Source organism: Vicugna pacos, chromosome 13 (assembly GCF_048564905.1).
Source record: "Vicugna pacos chromosome 13, VicPac4, whole genome shotgun sequence".
In the NCBI taxonomy this organism is placed as follows: domain Eukaryota; kingdom Metazoa; phylum Chordata; class Mammalia; order Artiodactyla; family Camelidae; genus Vicugna; species Vicugna pacos.
In genome coordinates, this window is record NC_132999.1 from 15,156,487 (window position 1) to 15,183,816 (window position 27,330).

Genomic DNA, 27,330 nt, shown 5'->3' on the forward strand with positions numbered 1-27,330 from the left:
TTACGTAAACATAAATCAGCCATTTAGTATATGGTCATAGACTGAGAAGATGATGGGTAAAATGATGGTTCAGACAGACCTCTTCTATTTAATAGCTATGTGATCTCAGACAAGTTGTACTTAACCTTCCTGAACTTGTGTTTCTTTATCTATAAAATAGGAATATTAATGGTGCTTATATCATAGGGTTGTTAAGATGATTAAGAGAGTCAGTGAATGTGAATTGCTTAAAACAGTATCTTTCACATGATAAGTATTCGATGTAATGTTGTTTCGGTTATTGTTTGTAGTTACAATTCCAACTGTTTAAATGCTTTGACTTGAAAAGGGACAAATTTTACAAAATATACAAATTTTATTTATAAAATAGAGAATGAAATTAGAAGAAAAGCCTCCCTAACGGAAAATGTTAAAATTCTTAATTTCTCTCTTTTGTTCAGAACATTACTACTAGATGGAAATCCATTCCGTGTTCCTCGAGCAGCCATATTAATGAAAGGAACAGCTGCTATTCTGGAATATTTGCGAGACCGAATTCCTACTTAAAATGAAGTTGTTATATAATGTTGGTCATGTTAATTTTTAGAATTATTAAATTGATAACATTTTTCTAAGGTATTGTGTACATTTAGAATGGTGTAACGACATACAGTGTTCATGCATTTGTTCTGAATGTTTTGCATGAGATTTGTCCTACTCATTTTCATTCCCTTATAATATAGCAAACAGTTTCTTCAAAAGTGAATTTTTATTTGTCATAGTTTAAGATTTTTATAATGACAGAGCATTTTTGTAGAATTTTTTTCCTCATTTTTGTTTGTGTTATATATATTATGACCAACTGACGATATGATGATCCAATTTCTACCTTTTTATTGGATGTAGAATTGAAGTGAATTTTATTTAATACTGTTGTTTGGCATTTAAGACTTTTCATTACCCATAATAGGGCTTTTGTGATGCGGTTGTTCTCAGGATAAGTTTTAAATTAATATTTACTGTTTTGTTTTTGTTTTAATATAGTCAAAATGTTTTTCTAGCAGTTTTTCCATGTTTTATGAAATCATTTTGTGAGAGTTTCTAATGCCTTAGAAATGCTACAGAAGATACAGTTATTGGTGGGGAAAAGAGTGAAAGTGTTGTAATTGCTATCACAACTTTGAATTTAAAACTTAACAGGTTTTTTTTTTTAAGAAGTCTTAGTATTAAGTTTCTGTACAATAAACTAGTACTTCTAGATTCAAAAAATTTAAAGAAATTGGATCTGTTTTTCCCTCAGAGTGTGAGTGAGCATTTTAAAAATACCTTTTGTTCTTTCAAAATAAGTATTGAAATTCTACAGATAACAGCAACAGAAAATAACTAATAGCATATACTGCACAGAAATCTTGAAAAGTGCTTTGTTTAAATACTTACTAAGCAAGTATTTGTATAATCTACTTGTTTGATGTGTTCTAATCCAATCTTGTGCATTTTTTTTTAATTTCTAGGGCCTTAATTTTTAAATTTGTTTGTAATCTTAATGACTAAATTTGTAGTCATTCAATAATTTTCTAAAAGGGAATTTGTTATAGGTGAACTTGATTTAATAAAAATCAAATATAAACATTTGTATTTATACCAAAAATATCAGGAGTAGACTGATCAGTCATTGTAAAACATACCATGTGATTCTATTAAGTAGCCAATTAATAGAATGTGTATTGGTTTATATAAATAGATGGGTGGATAGGTAGTTAGGTAGACAGATAAATGGATAGCTTTTAGATGATTGAAGCATGCTCATATCATAATAAAAATCATTACTAATGAAGATAAATACTACATGTTCATTAAAAAGTTACATTTTTCAAATATTGATTACAATATTTGTGTTTTTGGTTTAAAAGAAACCACATAGCAACTCTGTGTCTGCCTAAGAAATCTGCTTTGATGTTAAATGAAAAGACACATCACAATAAGGTGACATTTTATTATTTATACAATAAAGAGACTTTTATGTTATTCAAAACACTTTTTTAAATACTGAAAAAGTTGAGTACACCAAAGCCGAAAAATGGCTCTGCTATACACTGCACAGCGTTATTTTAGTCCCTGTATTTTGTATCTGTACAGAAAGCATCTTCAAAATGCATTCTAATCACATTGTAACCTTTACTGATTAGTGTCAATACGTAAAATAAAACTGGAGGATACAGCTTGCATTTGCAAATTAACTGACAAAGTAATTAATTTCACTGATTCAGTAAATGTAAAATATAGATTCATAGGACTTCTTTGCACATAAAATGAAGCAGCTTTCAAGGTTGTCATGGTCTCATACTGCAAAAAAAACCATTAAGTACATTCACAATCTATGTTAATAAAGTAATAAATATGTCTTCATTCAGTTTTATTTACATCAATATGTAGTTCAACTAAAAAGTACTGTTAATTGTGATACAGTAGGTTTTAACACATACAAAAATGACAATTTTTATGTATAATTTAAGCTCAAAATCACAATTATCTCAAAATATTAATTACAATACAGCCATTTCAATTAAACATGTCATGATTTAATTTTTTATAAAATGGTAAAATTTTTTATTAAAGTAAGCAATTTGTTTTGAATTGGCTAGAGTTCACCCATGTAGAAAACCTTAAATGGTAAGAGGTGTTTCCAGCCCCCTCCCACCCAAATTTGTATACAGCCACCTAGACTAGCAAAGAGACAGAAAAGGCCCCAATTTATAAAGATTAAGCCTCTTTTGCTATACTGCTGTGGCTTGTTATGTCTTCCATAAAAGCTTTACAAGGGGAGTGTCAATAAACTATGCAGTGAAATGCATGCATTAATATACAATATGCCTATGTAAAATGTTAGTATTTACTCTAGTTCACATTAAAATGTTCACAAAGACTGCAAAAGAAGTCATAAATAAAGAAGCACTTATAAAGATATACCAACTGCAAATTGTAAACTTGAAAATTACTTGATAATATAGTGGAATTTTTTGAAAACAGATCCCAAATCAAGTTCTTTCTCTGGCTAAAGGAGCTCTAGTCACTTGGCCTTAAGATGTCACTGTTTTGCTGCACATATGGTAGTGAAGTCAGATGTCAAAAAAGAATGAGTTTTAGAGACTGTCTTCATTTTACTAAAATAGTGGCCCAGTGTTGCATCACTGCTTAGGAATTGTTTTTTAAACTTACAGAAGAGTGAAATATTTCACTAACTGAATTATATGACCTCAAATGAAAAATGGAAAATGTGTGTGCATGCATATATGTTTAGTATATGGAAAAATATTGATATAGATAGGTGGAAATAGAGGTTCATTATGCAGTAATGAAAGGTTTATACCCCAAAATAAATGAGGTCAAAAGAAATCAATTATCAACTAGTTTAGGAATGGAAGAATTTTCATGGTTACTTAAAAAAAAAATCCTAAAAACATAGTATCTAGTATCCTTTTAATTCTTAACAAACCAATTAAAAATGTCACTATCATTGTTTAGAATTGATGTTGTTAATTTAATATTTCTCTGAATAGAAAGAGACCATAGTTCATATTATGATTAATATACATCTGGGTGGTGGGAGGGGCCCTTGGGTGGTTATAAATTGGGGGAAAATGAAACTACAATACTTACAAACCTCACTTTTGCAGGGTTATTTGTGATGGTCTTTGAAATTTACAGAGTTCAGTAGATTTTTTACCTCTGATTTTCAAGCAGGCAAAAATTACTCCTTCATATGAAGACAATGTCATTGTCCATAAGCTTCCTTTAGTCCTTTCTATATACTGAGTACAAAGAGGAACTTGATTGGCTCTAGAGATAAAAATATCTGGTTTATCTGTCTATCAATTATCTTTCTCTTCATTCCAACAGAAAATACTAAAGCTTGCATTTTTGAGAAGGAAAGCAGGATTGAGGATGTTCAAGGGAAATACCTAAACATCCTAAAGCAGTATTAAACATTTATTGCATTCCATTGACACTAGGTGTCATCAAAGCTAAAACAAATTTTCTAGAGTAAAATTTAACATAGAACATTACTTTCTGTTCTGAACAGATGCCTTTTCCACTTACAAGACCAGTAAGAGTCCTCTGAGTGGAAAGACTGCAAGTATTGAAAATAAAATTTATTTCAGTACTACATTCTGAAAATAAATTACCGTAGCAAATATGAGAACTGCTTTATGTTCTATCTGCCTGAGAGTTTCATCTTGGTTTTCCTATGGACTTACTAAAAAATTACATAAGATTTCCTGACTAAATAAGAGGTGGAGAAAAGGGATAGAAAGATACAAAGAAATATAATGTGATTTCTCTTTTCCATTCATCAAATGCTTTCCCTAACCTAGCTATCATAAAGGTCAGTTGACCTGCATACCACTCATTATTCAACCTCATTACTTTACCTGTGCAAAACAGGTATGCAAAGAAAAACACCTCTGTGTGTCTATATAGAGACATAAAACCTGAGTCACAATAAAAAGCTTTTAATATAAGAAAACTTTTCTTAATGTAGGAAAATAACTTTTAAAGGGCCAAAAATACCTTTGTACAATATAATCTGCTAACTTTAAAACTTCAACGTGCTTAAGCATCACCTATTTTATAAGACCCAACAAAAAAAGAAATCATTTACAATTTTCTTAACGATAGCTTAGATACCCATATTTTAATTTCTAATATCTATTTTCATTCCCCTGAATCATTAACTTTTCTTTAAAAAAGTTAAAAGCACATTCAAATACGAGGACTCCTTAGTTTCTAATGAACAGTACCTGCTTTTTGCTAAATATTGAGGACATAGGAGGAGATGTGGGGTTGCTAGGCGTATAACTTAGTGCCAAGCCACAAAGGAATTCTAAAATTCAAAACCCAGTGTATAATTTATTTTTAAAGGAAACATTGCTGCGAAAAATATTTTATGAATAGTTAGGCCAAAGCCTGCATGAAGCCATTCTCATTCTGTTTCTGAGGACAATTAAGTCTTAAAAACTCCCTTCTCTACACTCCATTCCCTTAGCTTTCATTTGACATCATCTCCTTAGATTTCCATACTTGAACCCTGAATTGTCCCTCCTGAAGCTCCCTTGTTCACATTCAGCCACCAGTTGTAACGTCCTCTTCACTTATCTTTGTTATCTCTTCCTCTTCAGGAGCTCAGTTTTCTGGGATGACTCCTTGGCCTTCCCTCATGTGCCACTTAACTCTTATTAGAAGAAAATCTGTTTAAATGTCCCCAATGTATTATCATTAGACACTGATTTAAGGCTTGATCCAGGACATGCTTAGTCCCTGGGCTTTATACATTTCAGATGCAGACAGGAAATTTTATAGAAAAATGAGTGCATGTTGCTTCTCCATGCTGCCCCCAGATGGCACTGGCATTAGCTATGCCTTTATGTCAGTTAGGTCACTGACACTTAGAAGAGGAAGCTATCTGAACCAAAAGGTTCAATCCTTGCATCTGTACTTGCTTGTAAGGCCCTTTGAATACTTGTATGGACAGGTGAGGGGATTCTGGGCAGTATCCTGGAATGCTGCCTTTCCTCTCTGGGGTCCCTGGGCCTGTCTGGGGACAGGGTGGGGAATGCATGCAGTAGGTTTAGGGATTAAAGGCATTAGCCTAGGAACCCGTAGTCTCTTGCTGCCTTTTTATTTGACACTTGCCCGAGGATCGCTAGAAGGATTTTGTATTGTGCAGAAGGCTAAAAGCAGAGTCACACTTTCTCTACCAACAAACAGACTTGTTACCATGGGAACCACTGCAGAAAAATGAAAATACGACAAGAAGCTGAGACTTAAATGTGGAGAAAATTGATAGGGAGTTGGTTTCTGCATGGCAATTTGAGCACTTGAGATTTAAAGAAACAGGATGTTCCTTGTGTGGCCAGACCAGTGAAAAAGGACTTGTCTGTGGCTGGTCCTGGAGGCTGTGTGGGGAATGCAGGAAGAAAGCAGTAAGCATGCTGTAGCTTGATAAGGGGGACTGTAAAATCCAGGTCCATCCCTGGTGATGTTAAATTCTGAAGCCCAAATGTGAAATTAACCGTATGATCAAAGGGTATTGTCCATGTTTGGCTTGATAAATGAAAGCATCCTGCCATAACAGTTCTCACCTTTCCAAAAATCAGCACACACTACCTGACAAGAGTATTGCACACCTAATGTGTTATTGCTTGAAACATCTTCCAAATATTAAAAACCAAAAAAAAAACCCCCAAACCCCCCACAACTTTCGTATCTGTGGTCCCCATCCCCTCAACAAAACAGCTATTGTAAGTAACCTGGAATTTATATTAGTTTTTCATTTAGAAAACAATTATTTCACTTTACCTGATACAAGTCCTCCTGTGCACCCTCCTCTGTCATTCTGGGGCTAATAATAAACTGATCAAACCAGACTAGGATTCCAGGACAATCTGTAACAAGGACTTGGAGTTTCAGCCTAATATGAGAAAGCAGACCTACACATTGCACTTTCAGAGGCCCCAGGGAGACCGCACCCATCTTGTTTCTTTGCTTCCCAAAAAGCTATTTTCTGAAATCCTATGAGTAATGCCTCACTCCTGTGACCTACGCCTTCGGCCCATGTTTAAATGTAATTGCCCTGAGGAGTTGAGGAAAAGTCACCCCAAAGTTGACTAGATTTCACCCTTGCTGGAGATCCAGTTTTCAAGTAGTAGTGACACCCCTCACCTGTCCCATCCTTTCAACACACGAAAACTAAAAACACTACCCAAGAAGCAGGAGACAAGCCATTACTGTAGTTGTCTTCAGGTACTTCTAACTGCAAATGGTCTGAACAGAATATGCTCTTTGTGCAGTGTTAAAGCACACTGGACATAGATTTCACTAGAAATGCTTATTTCTCACTAACGATTTGCGGTTCTATTAGAATTTCTCACTGAATCCTTCGACAGTCTCAGCAGTGAGTTCTTGAAATGCTAGAAGCCCATTAAGTTTCTATTTCTCTAAGAGTGCATACGGAGTTCTGAAATCCAATAAAACGCCTGGTTTTCTACTACTTGCAGAATTTGAAGACAAACGTGATAATAAACAGAAATTTGAGTGCAGTGCTCTAATGATAAAACATACCAGTACTTCAGTGAGTTTCGGGACCTGAGGCTTCCATGCTTGCTTTCTGCGGGTAGGATGCATTAGAATAGGCGGATGTAAGCTAATCTTTAAACCTACATGGAGCACTGCCTTTGTACTAAGGACAGGTAAGCAAATCTCTTCCTGGGACAGACAAATAAAACAGAATAGGGTCTTCATAAGCAGTTATGCCTTTGAATTTGACATATGATAAATAAGAGATGGCTTCTTTTCATTTCTGTTGTGGTCTCTAAAATCAGGCAGGAGACGCCTGGAGGAAGACTGACTGGTCTGCCTTAAACTAAAGAGTGATCAGCTTTTTCTGTGAGATAATTGTGCTGATTCTCTCACTGGTAGATCATACCTTGAACAAACGTGAGTTCCACCAGGCTGAGGGACCACCTAATGCTACTGTATTTAGCAACTCTACAACATCTGTTCATTCTTCAGACAAGAATTTAAAACTTATAAAACAACTCATAATGTACTGAGAATTTAAATTTGACTCCCTCAAATTTTTTAAACAATTTGATTGCTCCTCTCAAGTTTTTTGAGGTCGTGTAAGTGATTCCCTGCTCTATCATGTACCTTAAGGAGTTACAGACTTATCTTTTACATAGTTTTCTCTAGTTTCTCATACGGTTCAGCATATAGTTCACAAATAACCAGTATTGCCAGCATTAGGACACCTATTGCTTTCAACTACCGTAAGTATTTGAAAATCAAAAAAGCTTATTTTTAAGTAGAATGATGATGTCTGTGTGTTAGGCTTATGATGAATAAGTAGAGAGCTAATGGACAGCATGATGACCATACTTAACAGTATTGTATTGAATACTGGAAATTTGCTAAAAGAATAGATTTCAGGCGCTCTTACCACACACAAAATGTTAACTATGTGAAGAGATGAGATGTTACTTAGATTGACTGTAGTAGTCATTTCACTGTGTATTTGTATATCAAACCATCATGTTGTACACCTTAATTATATATAGTTTTTAGTCAAAAAAAAAAAGAAGAAAAATGAAACAAGGGCATTACACTCCAAAACTGTTCTTTCTGGATTGAGATGAAGTGTTAAATAATTAAACAGATAGTTCAATTTAATAGCACACACACACAAAAGGTGGCTTTTTTTTAACTGACCACTGATTATATGTAGATACCAGGCTTTTTTCAATATCTTCCAGCCTTGATCATCAGCAATATGTCCAAAGGGGTATCTGAGGGTCAGGATTCCTTTTACTACGTATTTAAGAAGCATGTTCTCATTTTCAAATGCAAGCATGCTGCACAGTTCATTGCAAATAGTTTTAATAAATTCGTTTTCTAAGTTTATGCACAAAGACATCTTGGGCAACTAAACTGCTCCAAAGTAAAACCCAGTATTTTATCACCAAATGGCAGCTAATTTTCCAGACCATAGTTGAACTCGCATACCTTTCGAACCCTTCTCTGTTATACAGTTGCTGTCTCACTTCTCAGCTAATCCAAACCTGAGTTTTAAAATGCTTGAATTCAACCTCAAAGAGCACACAAAAACTCTGGGGTTTTGTTGGATTAAAAGCCCTACCTCCTACTTCTCTTGCCAGTGTAATCTTGGAGGAGATTCTTCCCTCAGAATAAATTGTGAGACTTTAGATGGCTTATGTCTTTTAGTGCTTAAGAGATGTTGCCAGGGCAGCTGAAACGGTTAACCCTGGAGAACCCTTAGAGAAGAGTCTGGGAATTGGCCACACAGGCATTTCAGCTGTCCATCTGAATGGCATGCATGAGACCTGGTCTGCATCCGCATAGTTCTAGGCACTCCTTAGTTTTCTACCTTCTAGAACTATTCATGTTGCATTTCTTACTGAACAGTAATGGGTCCTGTTCTGTTCCTAAACACAAAGCATCTTCGTAAGGGGAGAGTGTTTATGAGTAGTAAAAAGTACGAACTTTTCCTTGCATGTACTAGTTAGAATATGCAAGTCTACATGTACATGTTTTAAGGTGTTTAAATCAAATTATTTTAAATAAAGATTTCAAGAGACACTAAAGCTTAGCTGCTCTGCTCTCTCCTTTCCTGAGGTTGCTCTCTACAAGTGGAACAGTAGGCCTTTGTTATCAGGCGTCAGTGCCCTCCCTCCAAGTGGAGGAGCCGCCCCTGATTTCTGACTTTGACCCCCTAAGGGGCAACCCTTTTGCAAGGACAAAGCCAAATGAAAGAGGAAAGCGAGAACGTGGCTAGCCTAGTGACCATCCTCCCCGGACGCGGTTCACTCAAGGCGATGCTGAAGCTATTTACATTCTCACTGTTGCCTGAGACTTTGTTCTTTTTGAAAAAGAACATGTGTGAGCGACAGAAGCCTGACTTTCTAAGGGAATAGAAAAAGATTCCTCATCCACATTAGAAAAAGAATAAAGCTGAAAGGCTATGCTTCATTTGCCATTTTATTACACTGGGAGGGAAAGTGATAGTACACTATTCTCTGTACTCCCCGCGTATTTCCTACCTACACAGTCGCATCTGTCTCCCCATCAGACTGTGTTTCTTGAGGGGAGGGACCATGGCTTGTTTATATTTATATCTTCCACAGTTCTCAAAATCCTTTGCTCATTAACATGTTTGTTAAATTGAATGTACAGCAAGAAAAAGATACATTATTTTAATCGCTGATAATTTTTCTTAAAGGATAAACACATTGGCTAGAAGACAAATCTTAGGATGATTCAGGGGAAAACCTAGGAGAGAATTACTTAACTACCTCTCAAACCTACATGCAGGCCTGGATGAATATTATGAATGTGAGTATATATCGTTGCGGGGGTGTAGGTGAACACGCTGGAGATATTTATACAAAGTTTAAAAAGAAAAAAAGAGAGAGAGATAGTCCTTTGCCTTTGAGTAGTTTATGATGACCTAGGTCCCAGGTCACAGGAATAGTAATTATCATTGTTGGGAAATATGTGAAAACCTACCAAAAAAAAATAAATAAATAAAGCCTGATATTGTGTGTGTGTGAGAAGAGGGATACTTAAGTTTGAATTTCTCTGAGAAATGGTCACAAACAAATCTATAATGTTTGCTAGCAACAATGATGGTTATATAAAGAACACAGTAGACTGCCAATGGCCTACTGGGGAATCTGTCTTGATAACAACAACACTGTGATTCTATCGAGTGCAAAATACTTAGTGCTAAGTTGAACGACACCACAAGTATGGCTGGAAATTATGTCCAAAGACTGGCTATCAAAGACGGATAATTTAAAACAAACAGAAGGATAGAAAGTAAAGATACATGTTACGAGTCAAGAGCAGTTTGTGTAATAACAGAGGGAAAATCAAATCAGGAGAATGAGACTTGCCTACTGTCTAACAACCTTTTCTTTTACAGATGATTTCTGGCTCAGTGGTCATCAAGAGAAGTAAGTGAGTCCATCATTCACTTATTTTGCAGGGAGGTGACACTATTGGATAATCAGCATCCTGATGGGAGGGGGGAGGTGTGCAAGGAGTGTTTCAAAGGCATCCAGGCATTTTACGCAACAGTTCCTCACTGCCTTCTTCTGATTCCTCAGCTGCTTAGGGCCCCACACCCCAAGCCCCCTTAGTGATTTTCCCATTTGTCATTACCTAAAAACAGGGCTTCCCAATGTCTTAACATCACTGTCACAGATAGAAAATGATTATGTTTGTTCTGCATAATGGGGTACAGGTGGGTAAAACAGGTAAGTCCTCTCGAAGCCCCAAGTGGAAGCAGTAAGCCACAAGTCCCTGCGGTCGGGGGGATCAGTATGTCAGTACTTGGGGAACTAAGATGGCTGCTGAATAGAAAACACTGACCTAGAGATTGCTCCCCACATGACAAAAAAGGAAAAAAAAAAAAAACTTTAGGTAGTGGTTGATCCCAAACATCTAGAGGTAATACCGTACCACTAGCATTAACAAAACAAAACAAAAACACCATAGGAGTACAGAGAGAGCTTTCAAGTACCTTTCCTCATCATTCTCAATACAAATTCTTCCTAATTTTCATTGTAATATTTAGTTCCAGATTCTCTATCCAAACCTGTCATGAAAAGCTTTCGGAAGACGGACAGGGAGTGAAAAAGAAAATAAAACAGAAAATAAGGCAAACAAAAAGGTCAAAAGCTGTATTCAGAAGAACGAAGCCATGGCGGACACCTCCTGTATTTGCTTTAAAATGTGCGCCCATGTTGCGTACAATTTAAATCTGTTTAGGAGATATTTTTCTTTTCTTAAAACAGAGGAAGCACACTTAGTAAGCAAATCTAAAATCGGCCGACTTGAGGTCATAGAGAAGTTATAAAACACCAACCTCCAAAGAAGTTTGAATTTGCTAAGAACACACTGGGTTAGTAACTGGTGATCACATGGCTAGAAGGAAACTGTTTCCTTTGGAGGAAAGCACCAGAGGGCTTAAGTAGTTTTACACAGACTTCAGGAGAGAACACCATGTTTTCTTTCTACTTTTGCTTGGGAAAGAAGAAACAAAGATTAAACAGTTGGCAGAGAAACACCATGAGCCCACAAATAAGTAAGCCTTTGATGGGATAAGCAAAGTGGAGACCCAAACAAGGGTGCTGGCTAGGCTGTGAGAGTGAGGATATAATTAGCTTAGAAGTATACAGAAACACTTGGTGTTTAAAACTACGATCTAACCACTAGAGGCCCTGAAGTTCCAAATGGCTAGGAACCAAAGTAGCTTGAGGACACATGTCACCAGAGTTGTTCGAGGCTCTGGGCCTTCAACATTGAGACATTCTGACTGAAAGATCAGTTAGGGAGGTTGGGGAGTGTAAACAACCTCTTGCATCTGATTATCACTTTATGAGATTTATTTTGAAATACATTCCTTATTCACTTTATAATTAGGAGCTTACACAAGATACCTCCTTACTGCCAGGTGTTAGCTGGAAATAAAGCCATATACAGATACACACATATTCAGACTGGACTAATTTTAGAATCATATAAGCAAACCTATGCTAGGCACGCTTCATTCCTGATATTTAAGTTTTCGAGGGCTTATTATATATTTTAAATAATTTATGACAAATATCTTTCCACATATTTGGAATAAGCATATCTGAAGGAAGCTGTGGTTAAAATAATGGCAGATAGGCACAAAATATTTGGAAAACAGAAGCAAGTTAGGTAACTATTAAACTGGTAGATGTAATAATTAAATTGAACAATTCGAACATCAAAACTTTAAATAACCCAAGGCTTAGAGAAAAGAGTGAAGTCTCTCTCTCCCTCTCTCTCTCTCTCTCTCTCTCTCTGTGTGTGTGTGTGTGTGTGTGTGTGTGTCTGGGTCCCGGGGTGGTCGATACAAGTTCAGAGGTTTAGTCAAAAAATACAGAAACTGCTTAAAGTAAGCTCAAAGCTCTTAATTTTTTTCTTTATATTGTTAAAATTTAGAGCAAATTAATTCTCTCAAAAGAATATGGGAGGGGTGTTAACAATTTTATCAGCAGTTTACTGAGAGTGATTTATTAACAGCTATTATCAGCACTACAGATATGAAAATGGGCTGTCTAGAGTGTGTATCATCCGAGACAGATTTGCCAAGACTCGGATGATATAATATAGATCTCAGGGCTCCATCTAGTGGCAGCTCTTCCTAACTGCAGACGTGTTTCTAAAAAGTGGATCAGTTCAACTATGCAGGAAGACAATGTAAGTCAGATTTGAATCTAGTAATTTAAACAGAGTCTTATTGGGATGAAACACATTATTTGTTGCTTTATCAAGGTGGGTTGCTAAGGGAAGTAGTATCCTCTTCTTTGGAGGAGTTTAAAAAAAACATCAATTCTTCCCTGAAGCTAGATAGATGAGCCAGATCCTCTCAAGGTCCTTTTCCGTCTTACAATAGAACAATAATAATCTTTCTCACTTCCCTGCAGAAATTCTACCTATGGCTGTATTCTTTGATATTGGCCTTTATTTCAGGAAAGTACTCTGTTAATATTCTTTATAACTTTTGGTGATTTTTTTTTTCCTTTACTGAGAAGTTACATGACTGAACAATCACTACATCACAAAAATTGTTTCTAGTCATAAGTAGCGATTAAATGAAATAAGTTTCCAGTATATGCCTTATTTTTCACTTTGAATTCCTTCTTCCAATTCTGGAAGGGTATCGGGGATTCCAGAAACCAAGAAGAGCAGAAAGATCACTCTTCTGGCCAGGAGAGAGGGGAGGGAGCGGAAGGGAATTCTGAGGCAGTCTGATGGAGGGTCCTGGTCACCCAGAGACTGGAGGGTGTGTCTGAATTTGGATCTGATCTCCATCATCCAGTTTCTGTTCCCTTACATCAGCCTTTTATCTCCATTTGTTTCCCTTTCTCATTCTTGCTCCTTTAATAACTTAATTTCTCTCCTTCATCCAGCCTGTTTCTTACTCTTACTCACTATTCTAAAATACTCTTACCCACTTACTCTAAAATAATGCTATTCTCTCTATTAATATTTCATTTTTCATCTTCACTTCACTTTTATTCAAACCGAAATTGGCATTCCTTTCCTCATGTAAATATATAGACATTGGGCTTTCAGACCAAAAGGTAGGCCTCTGGATAGTTTGAGGCACATTCTATCAAAGCAAATTATGGAAGTTTCCTTCAAGGTATACTTACAACTTCTAGATACAAAATTTCATGAAAAGAAGCCATAAGCAGACTGTTAGCAAATTCTCCTAATACAAAGAAATTAAAAGGCAAAGGGAGATGGAGTAATTAGCATTATTAGTAGAAGCAAAATAATAAATGAAAAATGGATTTAATGTTTGAGACTATTTCACTCAGTTCTGTATTCAATTTCCTTTGAAACCCAAATAGAAAAATGTGGGGAATAGTGCTGAGAGAAAGCTAAGAAAGAAATGCTTTACTTGCAAGGAAAGCAAGATCCTATGAGATAATAAAGAACTCTGGTTAGGAGCTTACCAACCTAGTGTTCTCCTCACATAAACATTTCTTTTTTTCCCCCAGGGGCTGGATTCCATTTTTTTTCCCCTACAGGGGAAGTATCTAATAGAGCCAATGGCATTATAAATAGTCTTTCTACTTTGAGATCAACAGGGCAGATTCTGACTGCTATAAAAGTTCAGGAGAAGGTATGTGGTTTTACCAAGGTAACCAGATTTTCTGTGATCTATGTAAATAATCACATTAATGTTATAGCTTTTGCAATGGCCTGAGAATTCTGGCTGAATGGATGACATTTTCACTTCAGGGATGCAAATAGTGAAATCTGTCCATGAAATGATTCAAAATGCAGTGTAAAAATACTGTCATGCAAAACATGGCCAAAGGCCTATGGACAGACTTCTTTATTCTAGAATAGGCAGCGTAAGGCAGTAATTACATTAAATTTTAGAGCTAAAATAGGGTTGGGGATTCCTTCTCCCCAGCAGCCTTTCCCTAGCCCCGTCCCCATCACAACTCCCTTCACGATTGCCTTTTCTATCGCAAATTTTAAAGACAGCTTTGGCAAATTAATCTACCAAGTCACAGTGTACAGGTAGAAGAACTTTGAAAAGGGGCCTAAAACCACATCTAATCATGTACTTTTGTCTCCTTAGTTCGCAGAGTCACTTCACCTCTCCAGGTCTTGGGCCACCAGTAAAATGAGAGAACTGGGTTTAATTATCTGTAAGGTGCCTATAAGACCAAAACCACAGCTCTGTATGTTCAACCTTACACGTTCATTTCTCTGAGAGATTTCTGGCATCTATCTGCATGACTTCTTCCAAGAAGAGAAATAAAACCCAAACAAATCAAAAGGATAGATATGATATACTCCAATTAAATGAACAAAAGGCATTTCTTAAACTTTTTGTATAGTGTGAAGGTCCTTAGGACACATAAAAGAGAAATTAAATGCAAGTGTTGAAACACAGCACGAGAGACTAAAAGATCTTAGGAGAAATGCTGAGGGTGGGAAGAGGAATGGGTTTAAAGGAAGAATTTAGAAGAAGAAAAGTTAAGAATGAACCGGGAAAGTAAAAGTTTCAGGGTTTGAAGTTATTATGCAAATTGAACATGAACTTCCTATTTAATTCAACATTTACTAACTGTGTTTATGTGCCAGGCCTGTCATCCATTTAATCATTGTACAAATATTTATTGAGCACCTACTATGCTTCTGACAGGCACTAAGGATACATAGTAAGTAAATCCCCATGTGCCCTCTTGAAGCTCCTCTGTCTAGGATGCTGCTTTTAAGTACTGTCTGATCCTCTCAAGGGGCATACAGATGACAGGAGAGAAAGAACAAATATCAAGCTGCTATGACCTATAGCGGAATGTGGTAAGTCATATAAAACATACAAAAGTAATATGATGGTATTAATATGAAGAAGAGAAATTTCTTCCAATTAAAATTAGGAAGAGCTTCATGGGGGTGATGTTTGAGCTGGACCCTGAAGACTGCATATAATTTTGATAACCTCGAGTAGGACTGGGGAGAGGAAGACATTCCAGTAGAGGGACCATTGTGGGTAAAGGGGGAGATAGGACAGTACTCAGTGAAAGGTAAAGACTTTCAGGTGTTTAAAACACTGAGTATGCATAGACTGGGTGAAGAAAGACAAGCGATTCCTAGGTTCAGATAACCAGACTTTCCTCGGAAGAATGGATGTCTGTGATAGGATGAGTATGTGTGATCCAACCGCATGCGAAGAGTACTTGCAAGGGCTGAATAGCACGCAGTGAAAACACTCTTCACCACACTGAAGGAAGTGAAGTGAACAACCATGAAATGCAGCCGGCTCAGTGAATGTTCCACTCTGCACTCCTGAGTGGGTCTTTCTAATATTGGATCCTATGGACCCGCGTGCTTCCTGATAGCCTAAAAGAAGCAGTGGTCATAGGAGGGCACCTCTGGGGACATTCAGCATGGGAGAACCAAGCCTTTTAAAATACTGACTTCCTTCTCTTTCCGCCATCACGTCAGAGGCACATGGAGGCAGTGCTGCGCCAGGTTGAGGGACATCATTTTTTTCTAATGGTCTCTCTCTTCTTTGGAACGAACAAACTGGCAATATTCCCTCTCACGGACTCGAGGGGTTCCAGTTGCTATTTATCTTGTCCGGTAAGGCATTCACTCTTGCCACTTGTAGCTCATCAAACATTGTCCTAAGCCTTGGGAAACATTCATAACGGCCTCCCAAAGGCCACAGGACCCAGTCGGGAGACTTACTGGTACCTCCAAATGGAACAACCACGCTCAAACCCGAAAGATATCTGACTAGGTGAAGACACTGCTTCCTTTTGCAATATATGGGCTGAGGGCAGGGACAAAGGGACTCACCACAGTGCCTCGTACGGCCTTTGATCTGGAAGTTCTCTCATCTTCCCACTTGACTGTGAGGTTCTGTGCAGAGAAGACCACGTTATAGCCCTTGCAATGCCTGGGGTGTAGCTGATGCTCAACAAGTACTTATAAACATTGCATTTAGTATTTTTGTTATTTTACTCGATAAAATGGCCCCCAGCGTTTTGAATTTATGAATGACATACCTTCCACACCTGCAACTCAGCGACAGTAACTATTTTCCTATGGAGGAAATAGGGACTTGGCAGATGAAAATAAAAGTCACTGAACTAAGATATTTAATGCTAGGTATAGATATATGTGACAATTTGTAGGCTGCTGACCCATCCTAGTATTTTAAAGAAGGAAAGAAAGTAGCATAAATAATACAATTGTGCAGTAGTGATGGTTTTAAGAAAAAAAGTACATATTTTCAAAACTAGAGAAAGATTGGATGATTCCTTTAACTTTTTTCTCAATACCCATTTCTACACACATTGAAAATTATAGTAGCTTAAAGAGTGAAAAAAATTTAAAGCCCCATTTTTTTTTTAAGGAGAAAAGAAAATGATGCTGGGTTTGAAAATCACGCCTGTGGAAATCTGACCAGTGGCTTTTTTGGTGGGTGAGGCCTGCACTGGTTCTGACCCCAACTAGTAAGAGTCCCAGGATTTCAGAGCTTTCCATAGAAACACGGCTTGAATTCTGTAATCTTCCATTCTGAGGTGCTGCTATTAACAAAAGCAAAATTAGGCAAAAAAAGGGGATTTTGCAGCCCAGGATGATTTGAGGAGGTACTGGCACAGCTGCAGAGATATACTTCTCATCTGCACCTGCCTCACATCCAGGCCCATTTCTTACCTTAGTGCTCAATGAAGTGTTACAAAACGTGAGCTGTTATATACACAGCAAAATCCAACAGGGGAAGCGCTACCAGATGAAGTAATGCTTCTAAAGTTGGAGCCAGTGAATTTTTTTCCATCTCTCTTTCACTCTCTTTCCTTCCCATAGAACTGCTCTCAGAGAAGATTATGATAATCACCTAGTTAAAAGCCCAAAGGCTTCCATATTCCTAGGTTTTCATTTATTCTTTTTAATCAAAACCGAGAGTGGACTTTCCCCCTCCATTTGCCAGAAATTCCCGAATTCTCCAAAGCAGAAGTGGTGCAATTCATACCCTCACGGGATAGTGTTTCCAAATCATTCTCTTGCAGACAGTGTTAAAGGCGAGGAAGACTGGAAGCTGTCCCCATGACAATCAGCTGGAAGGCTCAGAGAGAGTCCTCAGGATGATAAAATCCAACATTTGAAAAACAGAAGTGGAAACACAGTTCTGTTAAGGCACTGCCACCCTCACCCTTGCACACGGGCTTTGTCTGATGCTGTCAGAGACATGATAAGTGCTCCACTTTGAGCCTTGGTTAATGCTACTACTCCAGGATCCTCATCACCCAAGAAAGGTCCTCCCAAACTGGAAGCTGGAGCCAGCAGTTGATACTCAGGGGTTTCCAAACAGAACTCTAAGGGGCCTCTTATCCTTGTGTCAGCAGGATGGAAGCAGCCATCCACTGCCTTTGGAACATCATGGGAGTTGGGAGAATGGATCTATAGCAGCAGCAGCAGTGAGGAGACGTCAGCATACTAGAAACAGAAATACCCCTAGAAGGTCCAGAATATAACTAGAAAACTTATTTGCATCTGCCTTAGTTTTTTTACAATCGGTTGTTTCAAAAAATATACTCTCTGAATAGTTTAGATCAAAGGAAGCTGAAAGGACACACAGGAAAGCTGACACCCAGGATCTCCTATAATACTAAGCACTGCATGCTTTCTGTAGTGCACATCTGTTTTTCCACAGCCCACATTCTCTTTCCTGGCTACAATGTATGCTTAGGGGATGGTCCTGCTGAGTGACGGGGAAATACGCTGGGCCAAGGCAGGATGCTCTTCCTAATGGAAGGTGTATTGTTAAGGAAAAGAAGTTCATGCAAGTGATCTCGAATCTGAAGATTTCTCCCCAGTCCCCAGATGGTCAGGTAACTACAACCATAAGAGAGGGCACATCATGAACCCAGTGTGTGAACATTTTATTAAGCCTCAGCATGATTTAGCATTTCTGTGAGAGGGACCTTACTGGCAACTCAACCCTGGCTTTACTACATAAGGGATGCATCTTCTTAGCAGATTTCATTACTTGCATAACTTTTTAGTGACTTAATCTGATAACTTTTTACTGACTCAGTGTTCCGTCAGCATGCTGTATGGTTAGTATATCAGGAATCAGTCAAACGTGTTGTCTGAATGAATTTACCAGAGACTTAGAGTGGTCGTCCACTCCTTCTACTGTAACGCTTTTTGATGAGAGCATGTTCATCAGAATAGACATTCTTACTCTGAGTGCCAGTGAGGGGCAGAAATTTACTGAGGACAGCGTTAAGAGCCAATTGAAAGACAAGTTGGCAAACACACTATGTTTTCCAAAGCTTTCAATTGTGGTGGAGATATTAAATCGATTTTATGATTAAAAGTAAAATTTTTTTTCTGCCTTCCTTCATCAATCATTTTGGCAAATTGGGATGCTTCTCACTTAGTATTTGAATATATAAAACTAATTTCTTCAAAGTGTTTCTCTCTCTGAATATCCTCTCTCCTTAGCTCACCTGGTAAAGAATATTTCAGTCCTACTTTTAAAAAGTCACTATGTTTGTGATATGTGTGTAATCATCCTTAAGATTAAGAACAAATTAATGCTGACTTGTCACCCCCTCTTTAAAACTGCTTTCGATCTTGGAGGTGGTAATCCAACATAAGCCCCAGAAACAACCAAGATAATCTGACATTTTATGTAATTACAGTTTTTACTAACTTGGGCACATATATTTCAATGAGCAATAAATTAGCCTGATGCAAATATTTGTATGTCATATTGACTTTCAATATTCCTTGTCAAAAGTGCCTTTATACTTTGAAATTGTTTTGTTTGTTTAGGTAGCTTGTGTTGTCTGGAAGGCTAGAACTATCATAAGAGAGCTTTTGTCATTATGCGTGATAAACCGTGTAAATAGTTTTAAAAGTTGTCCCCTAATGTCTATTTGTTTTGCAAATCTGCAGCAATTCTACTAATAATTTTCAATCCTTATTCCTTCCACCTTTGATTTTTCTCATTCTCCTCCGTTGTGTCTTACTGAGCTGTCAGGTACAGATAGCTTCCTCAGCTAAAAGATCCCAATAAAAATCAAAGACTACGCTGAGTCTATTGGAGTCATCAATGAATTCCACTCCTTTTTTGTGGTTATTAAATTTCCTTTTTTTTAAACGCACACCTTTAACTTTTGTGTTGTTTTCGTTAACATAAACCAGATTCTAAAACTTCAGACAGCAAAACCAGTTATTCCAAAAAAGCCAATACTGAGAAATCAGTGAATCATTGATTTTGGTTCACCTGTGGAATCAACTATGTTTTTTCCCTGTTAACTGATTAGTGATTTTTCTTTTTTCAGTCAACCTAAAAAAAAATGCCTCTTTTCATTATTACCTGCCTTTTCTCAGTACGCAGCATGGCAGTACAATTGACAATGAGGGGCTTTGGCACATCAGATTTCTTTTCCAGTTGGTCAGAGATCCCTTTTCTCTTTTCCTCATCCTGAGAACAAGAAGCATTAAAGCATGGCCCAAGACAATGCTGTCACATCAGGAGTGGCAGAGGTGTTTACTAGGATCACGATCCTCTCAGCTTGGCCTCAGAAGCATCTTCTGAAGCCCCGGGTTGGATGTGGAAACCTGACATAAGAAAAAAGACTCGGGAAGTCCTCTTTCTGGCTCTGCTCCCACCTCTCCCACAAAAGATTAAACAAAACTAATGGGAAACTCTGAGGCGCTTCTTTGCCACTAAACTACCCCCATGAGTTTGTTTTTCCTCTGCTTGATCTTGTGAGGCCGGTGAGGGCCTCTAACTGATTAATGATGATCATCCTGTAATAGTGACTGGGTATGGCGGCTTAGTGTGAGTTTTTGACAAAGAAAATTAGGCTCTGAAAGACATTTCTCATCAGAAGCTATCTAAATATTAAAATGCATTTAAAAGTTACTTCTGGGAAGCATATTAAATTGGCCAGTCATTTAATCATTTGCTAAATGTCAAAGCCTATAAAATCATGGTATAATGTCACCCTGACATAAAGCAACATCAAAATTAGTGCATCATCTATAAAGTGAAGTATCATTTAGCTTAAAGTGACAAATTCTATTGCCAAAAAAATACCACTGTACTTCTAATAAGTGACACTCATTTTAATAGACCCTACAAAAATACAGTATTTTCAATGTCCCCATAAAACAGTTAACTTACAAATATTTCTCTCAGAGCTTTGGTGACGTCATTATGTGACACTATTGTGAAAATCCTAACAAAACAACTGGGACAGGAGCATGTAAAGTAAATTCATTATAAATATTTAAAAAAAAAGAGCTATGTGAAAATATGAGAGAGAATGCATACAATGAACTCTGGGAAATTATTCTGGAATTTCAAATGAACATTTTAATCAAATTAATGACTAATATATAAAAGAAATATTTTTAAAGGATTATAAAATTAATTTTGATCATTTACAGAGGAAAGCAGTTCCAATGTAAAAATAACTAATTCTATATTGAATATGCTTGTCTTCCTCTTCAGTGAGACAGAATTTGATATTACAGACTTTTCGAAACTTTTTGGGGAAAAAAAGTATTTTCTCTATTTCTGCTCACAAAAACAGGCACTGAAATTGATAATACAGATAGACCATGGCTCTGAGAAATTATATTTGAAGTTTCATATTTAAATACCAAAGTTTGTTTTATCACCCACCATAGCTTTCTCTAACAACAGTTTTTCTTAGTGATAAATTTTATCAATCCCCCGAACTCATTTAAAATGATTTAAAAGTAGCAAATTAGATAAAGCAACACACAAATAAATTCCACATTTACAAGTAAAGAAATCACAGGGGCTACAGTTTATAATCAACAAAAACTTGGAAGAAATAAAGCAATACCTTTCCTGCCACCCATCATTCACTGCTTAAATTTGTGGTGAAAAAGATTTATCTACAATGACCTTTAGTCTGTTTCTTAACTCTTCATATGTTGTAATTAACTAAAGGCATTGAACAAATTAGTTTGTACTATTTTTATTCCGGTCCCAGAGATAAATGGCTAATTTATGAAATATTTCACTCTGTGTTATGAGAATTTAGCAAATGAATATGGAACCAAATATAAACACTTTATACCATATGTACAGTTACTCTCATAAGGCATTATCATGTAATTTTTATTGAAAAAGATTCAATATAGTAAAGTCTTATTTTAAGATATATTTTCTTTCTCAATCCGAGATGTTTAGTTTATGAAAATATTGTTTTTCTCTATACTCTTTTTGTATATATGCCAACATATACCTTGTGCTAGAAATATTTTATGGGAATTATAACTCTTCATATTTGTGTTTTCTATATAAAGGCATATACAACTTTGAGGCAGTGTTTCTGATGGAGAGCAGAATTCGTAAAGAGCTTGTGTGTGCTTCCGTGCTCCGAAATTATATGAAATCCACTTCAAGAAGAAACTTATTTGATCAAAAACAAAAACAGAAACAAAAACAAAACTGCACCAATGCACAGCCAGAGGCTGACAATTAAAACTGATACATAACCACATGAACATCATATTTATATAGTTAACATTTTTAAGGATGATCAGTGCTAACATATAGTCTTATACATTTGGCACTAATGTTTGCCATTGGTCCAGCAATTGGCAAAATTTGTTTCTATGTATAAATTTATTTTTGAACATTAGGTCTGGCTAGACGTATCTTCACTATTTATAAAAAATATTTAGACAGTAAGCTCACGTTGAATAACTAAGTCTACTGTGTTCTGGAAACTCTTCAGTAGTAATACAGCTTTTTCATGTTCCATATGTACAAAACTATGTCCATTTGCCTGTAAACACACAAATAAACAGGACAGTCAATGCAGGATACTTGTTTATCACTTTATCGTTGTTTTAATAATAAGATTCAACAGAGTATTGAGCAACCAAAAGTTACGTGTTTTTAAAATTCACAATAGTATTATAACTATGGAAACAACTAATTAATCTCACCCAGCTTCAACTCAATTTATTAATTCAACAAATATTTATCAAGTATCTAGTATTTCCTATCTAGGGTCATCCTGGTACAGTCCCAGCCATGTGCTAATCATGGAGCTACACTGGTGATTAACAGATAGATACACTTGAAATATGGTAGCTGTTCTGTTGTTGTTCTAATTTGTTTTGTTTTTTGCAGGAACTTAATGGAGATGGTTCATAAGTGTCCATAGGACCAATTCCTTTTTTGTCATATAATCACTGGTGTAAATCCATCATCTTTATGGATGATGTCAAATATTTCACTCATGCAAAACATATACTATAGTTAAATGTTCTTTTGACTCACTGAAAATTTCTTAATTTATACACTTTTATTTTAAAAATACTGTTTTTATTTCCCTCATTGCTAAATGCAAATATATTCATTATTTAAACCAGTGGTTCCCAATTCCATCTGGAAATGAATTAATTTCTGTGTGGTCTAGGCTAATCCTGCTATTTTATAAATGGAAGAGTTGCACCTCAGAGAGGCCAAGCAACGTGAGTGAGAACATACAGGGAGGGCCGAATCATCTGATACCATAATATTCCTTCTTATTTCTCACAATGCCTCACTGAAATAACAACTCTGCAATTGCTTCCAGTGATCTGAACTGATGTTTCACTGATCATGGTAAAATATGGGACCGACGCGCTACCTACTGCGCTAACAAGGCACCTCATGGTAAAATAATCAACATTTTTCCCTTAAAATTATTGCTATATCACCTCCTAGCTTAACCCCTATATGAGCTTTTTCTTTAGAAAATAGAAAGACGTGTCAGACTACCTGGTAGGGCTGTGCTAGGAGACCTGAGAGGGAATAGATTAAAAAGGAGAAAACTTTTAGGATAGAATCTATAAATTTGGCAACTGATTGGATAAGGGTGTAAGGAACAAGCAAGAATCAAATTGTCCTGCCATGAATGGAAAGTGGAAACCTCAGCGAAACAACAGGCTTAGTTGGGGAGACAGCGGAGTTAGTGGTACGGGCAACACAGGCAAGGAAAATGTTGATCGTGTATTTAGAAATAAGAGACTGGAGTTCAGGAAGGAGGTCAGAGGGGCAGCATCGCAACAGAGGTTAGCTTTGACTGTAGTCTGGTATTTACCACACAGAACGCCGAGAGGTTTATCAGAAAATACCTTTAAAAGGAAGCGTTGTGGAAGAAGGGAAATCTAGCTAGAGGGGCAGGATGGGGTTGCTGTTTGGATGTGTAGAGCAGAACTGACCTGTCAACCTGGGCATCTAGGGAAATCTGTCAGAAGTGAGGGAGGGGAAGGTGAAACAGAGCCAACTCCTTCCTGCTAGACGATGGCAGAAAGCTGGCTCTAGCCTGAGGACTGAGCTAAAGAACAAAGATTCTCCTGAGAACAATGCGTTGAGGGGCTGGAGGGACAGGAAAACTGGGAGGAGGAGAACTGGAAAGGGTCATCCTGAAGGGGATCAGGGTAGAGTGCTCACAAAGGGAGCAAGAAATCCAAGAGGACCAAGTATTTTCTAGGTGTTCCAATTAACCCTAGCTTTCTGCAGCACAGAGGAAAGAACAGGGAAAAGGCATAGCTAGATTGATTCTGGTCTCGAATCTGGGTCTGTTTCCACATTGCCAATAAACCAGGCTTCAAGATGTCAAACCCAAAGTCCAGGTTCCAATTCAAGGCTAGAGACACCCCTTGTATAAATTAGCTTTTAACATCGCTTTAAAACATCAGCTTTTAGTTTTCATGCTCTGTAAGTACAAATGAGAGTTATGTAGTTGGAAACACAAATAAAGAGCTGATTTCCCAGTAGGAAATAGGCAGGTTGGTAAATTAGATCACTGAGTCAAATAAACATTAGGACTCTACCTGTAATTCTAGTCCCCAGAAATGTTTTGGATCTAAGTCAAAGCTTTGGTGAATCTCAAGAGACCTATTTAAAAGACCACGACTAGGGGCTGCCTGGGAACCTACATTTATGCATTTGATATTTTGAATATACATTTAGTATAAATGCAAAGGATGATCTGAAGAATAAATGCTAAATTAATAACATTTTAAAATATATTGCCACATTTGGCTACGTACATGTTTTATATAAACACAGGGTCTATCATGGATTATAATAAAACGCGTGCAATTTTGAGGAAATAGCAACTTAATGAAAAATGAGAAATAAATGGCTTATTAAGTCAAAATGAAGCTAATAAGAAAACAATCTAGGAAAGAAAAGATATCCTGAAAATTTTATGCTTCAAGAATATATAATTAATGAGTTTCTGGCTTTAGCTGATTTCAAAGTACAGATGATCATATTACTATAATTTTTATGTTATTTCCAGAATATATCCTTTGTTGTTTTAATTCCACTTGACATCTGTGCCACAAAATTTTTTTTAATTTTAATTGCCCTTTTTCATGATGTGGACATGAAAAGATGGAGGGTTAATGAAAATAATATTTGCAATTCCAACAAAAAGTAGAGCTTTGCAATTACAGCTCATCAATTTACTGTAAAACATACTTGGCTTCTGGATTTCATCCTCTTGTTCCTTCCTGGATTTATATTTCATTTTCTTCTGGTAAATGTTTGGTTAAGTGGATAAATTATGAGTGTTTATACTACAGATTTCTCCAGAGGACGCTGTAATTCTCCCAGGAATTTTGTTGTAGTCTTATTATTCAAAAAAAGTAGTTTCTGAGAAGGCTCGGCCACAAAGTTGGTGGGATTATCCAATCAAGACAGCAGCAGGATTCTTTTTTTAGAATCCAAAAGAAAAATGGGATTAGAGTCTTGGTATGTGATTTGAGGATGATTTGAACTCACCTTCAAAGGACAAATATTTAAAGGGCCAGGACACATGTATTTTATATGTTAGATATACATTAGTAACCTTGTATTTTGAATGTCTATAGTCCTTGGGATGAGGGAAAACAGAAAAGTACAAGCAACCAAATTAGAGCTGCAGGGAAAGTCTTCATCTCTTCTAACCCTGACAGACAGACATTATTAGACCAAACTGAGAATCTTAGGTAATTATAATTATGTTTCACATTAGCTTCCTGGAATTAATTCCCATTGCAGAATTTTGATCTGCCAGAGCACTCTCATTAAATATTAGGATATTTTTAGAGCTGAGCACACTGTATAATCAATACTACATTGACTGTATGCCAAGTCACTTGAAAATTTTTCCTTTCTATTAAGAATCTGAACTACAGACCTTAAATTCTTAGAGTTCCCAAGAAAAATTTACTTTACACTTTTTAAATGTGAGAAAGTTTGAAGTCTTAGTGACTTTTACTGCAGTATTAAAAACCTTCATGGAATAAAACATAGATAGGAATTTTTCTTCTGTCTGGTGCACACATGTACAGTAGTTTGAATGTTTCATGAATTTAGGCTCAAAAAAAGAAAAACAAGAGATGGCAAGATAGAAAAGACTGAACTGAAGACTTTGTCAATTATTTATATAGAAATTCAGGCATGGAACTGATAATACATAGTAATCCAAAATATAGTTACCTTTTTTGTCTGCTTTGATTTTAAAAATGACTGTTTTCTTCTTATCAAACGTATTGAATGAACATCTCTAACAAATGAATTCCCTATCTTGGTTTGCAAGCAGTTCTCCAAAAAACTACACTTTATTTCTTTTATTTTATCACGAAAAGAACTGCACAATCAACCTCTCATTTTCAGGGGACTCTTTTCAGCCAGGTTGGTCTCTATTTTGGTGGAGAACTTGCTGTTAAAAGAAGGCAGACTGGGAATTGATTTTTAACTACGTGTTTGAATTCAGTTTTTTCCTGTCTCTGCTCTGTGCAGTTTTGGACATGTGTACTTTCCGAGCTAGACTGTGTGAAGGCAGAAACAGTTACATTCCCTATTACATTGTTCACACTGCTTGGCACAACACTTTGTACATAGTGGGCATTTAACCCATGTTTTCCAAATCAGTAAATAGTAAATGGGATGAATATGATGCTATCAGTAAAATTTGCTCCAATCGAATCAGTATTGTATAATGGAAGAAGCTCAAATAAATTATTTAACTTCTGTCAACAACAAATACCTTGCACGGTCACTGTGTGTTATAAGTGACAGAACATGGGTGCTTAAGTAATGTTATTTTTATTTCAGCCAAATTGTGGAAGTTAGAACCAGCTTAATGAACTTGTATTTATTGGTTTTTATGTTTTACTTAGTACCTCAATATTATTTTTTTGATTTGCATAAGTATTTATTCAATCACTGTTAGTTATCTGTGCTGAACTGTATACATTATGAATAAACCAACTGGATAGAGATATGCAGTGAAACTCTAGTGTATAAAACCATACACATTAAAAAAATTATTTTTGGTTGTCTTCTAACTAAACTATTTAAATTTTTTTCAAATATATTGTATCATTATAAGCAATAATGTCTCTGAACACCGAGTTACATGATACTGAATCCCCCCGCCCCCAACCTACTCCCTCTGCCCACCTTTCCCTCAGCCTTTCCGATGTTTTTGATTTTCAGCGACCAAATAAGATCAACTGTAGAGAAGTGTTCACTTTTTTAGCCTTTTTGGGAAATGTTTTAGTGAAGTTTCCAAATATTTTAAGTTCATTTCTTTAGGGGTCCCACACTTCATTCTAACCATAACCTCGCTTTTGGTTGTCCTCTTGGGGAGAAATTTTTTAAAATTTAGAGAAATAAACATACTGTAACCCATTCTTAATGACTCATGATAATAA

The 27,330-nt window shown here is 36.5% G+C and overlaps 2 protein-coding genes across 4 annotated transcripts in view; one reads left to right on the top strand and one right to left on the bottom strand.

Moving 5' to 3' along the window:
- The window catches only part of LRRC40 (leucine rich repeat containing 40), a 42,356-nt gene extending 41,738 nt beyond the window's left edge, over positions 1-618 (top strand). Inside the window, exon 15 of the mRNA XM_006205409.4 lies at positions 441-618. Coding sequence (XP_006205471.1) covers positions 441-546 — 106 coding nt within the window. The 3' untranslated portion in view covers positions 547-618. The remainder of the gene's footprint in view (positions 1-440) is intronic.
- A 20,073-nt stretch (positions 619-20,691) lies between these two features.
- LRRC7 (leucine rich repeat containing 7) overlaps positions 20,692-27,330 on the bottom strand; it is a 426,756-nt gene continuing 420,117 nt past the window's right edge. For 2 of the 3 annotated variants that reach the window (XM_031683477.2, XM_072975751.1), the window contains one exon: positions 22,262-22,412. In XM_031683477.2, the coding sequence (XP_031539337.2) occupies positions 22,305-22,412 (108 nt within the window). In that variant the 3' untranslated portion in view covers positions 22,262-22,304. Of the gene's footprint in view, positions 22,413-27,330 lie in introns of all 3 variants that reach the window. The other variant, XM_031683476.2, reaches the window with a different exon arrangement.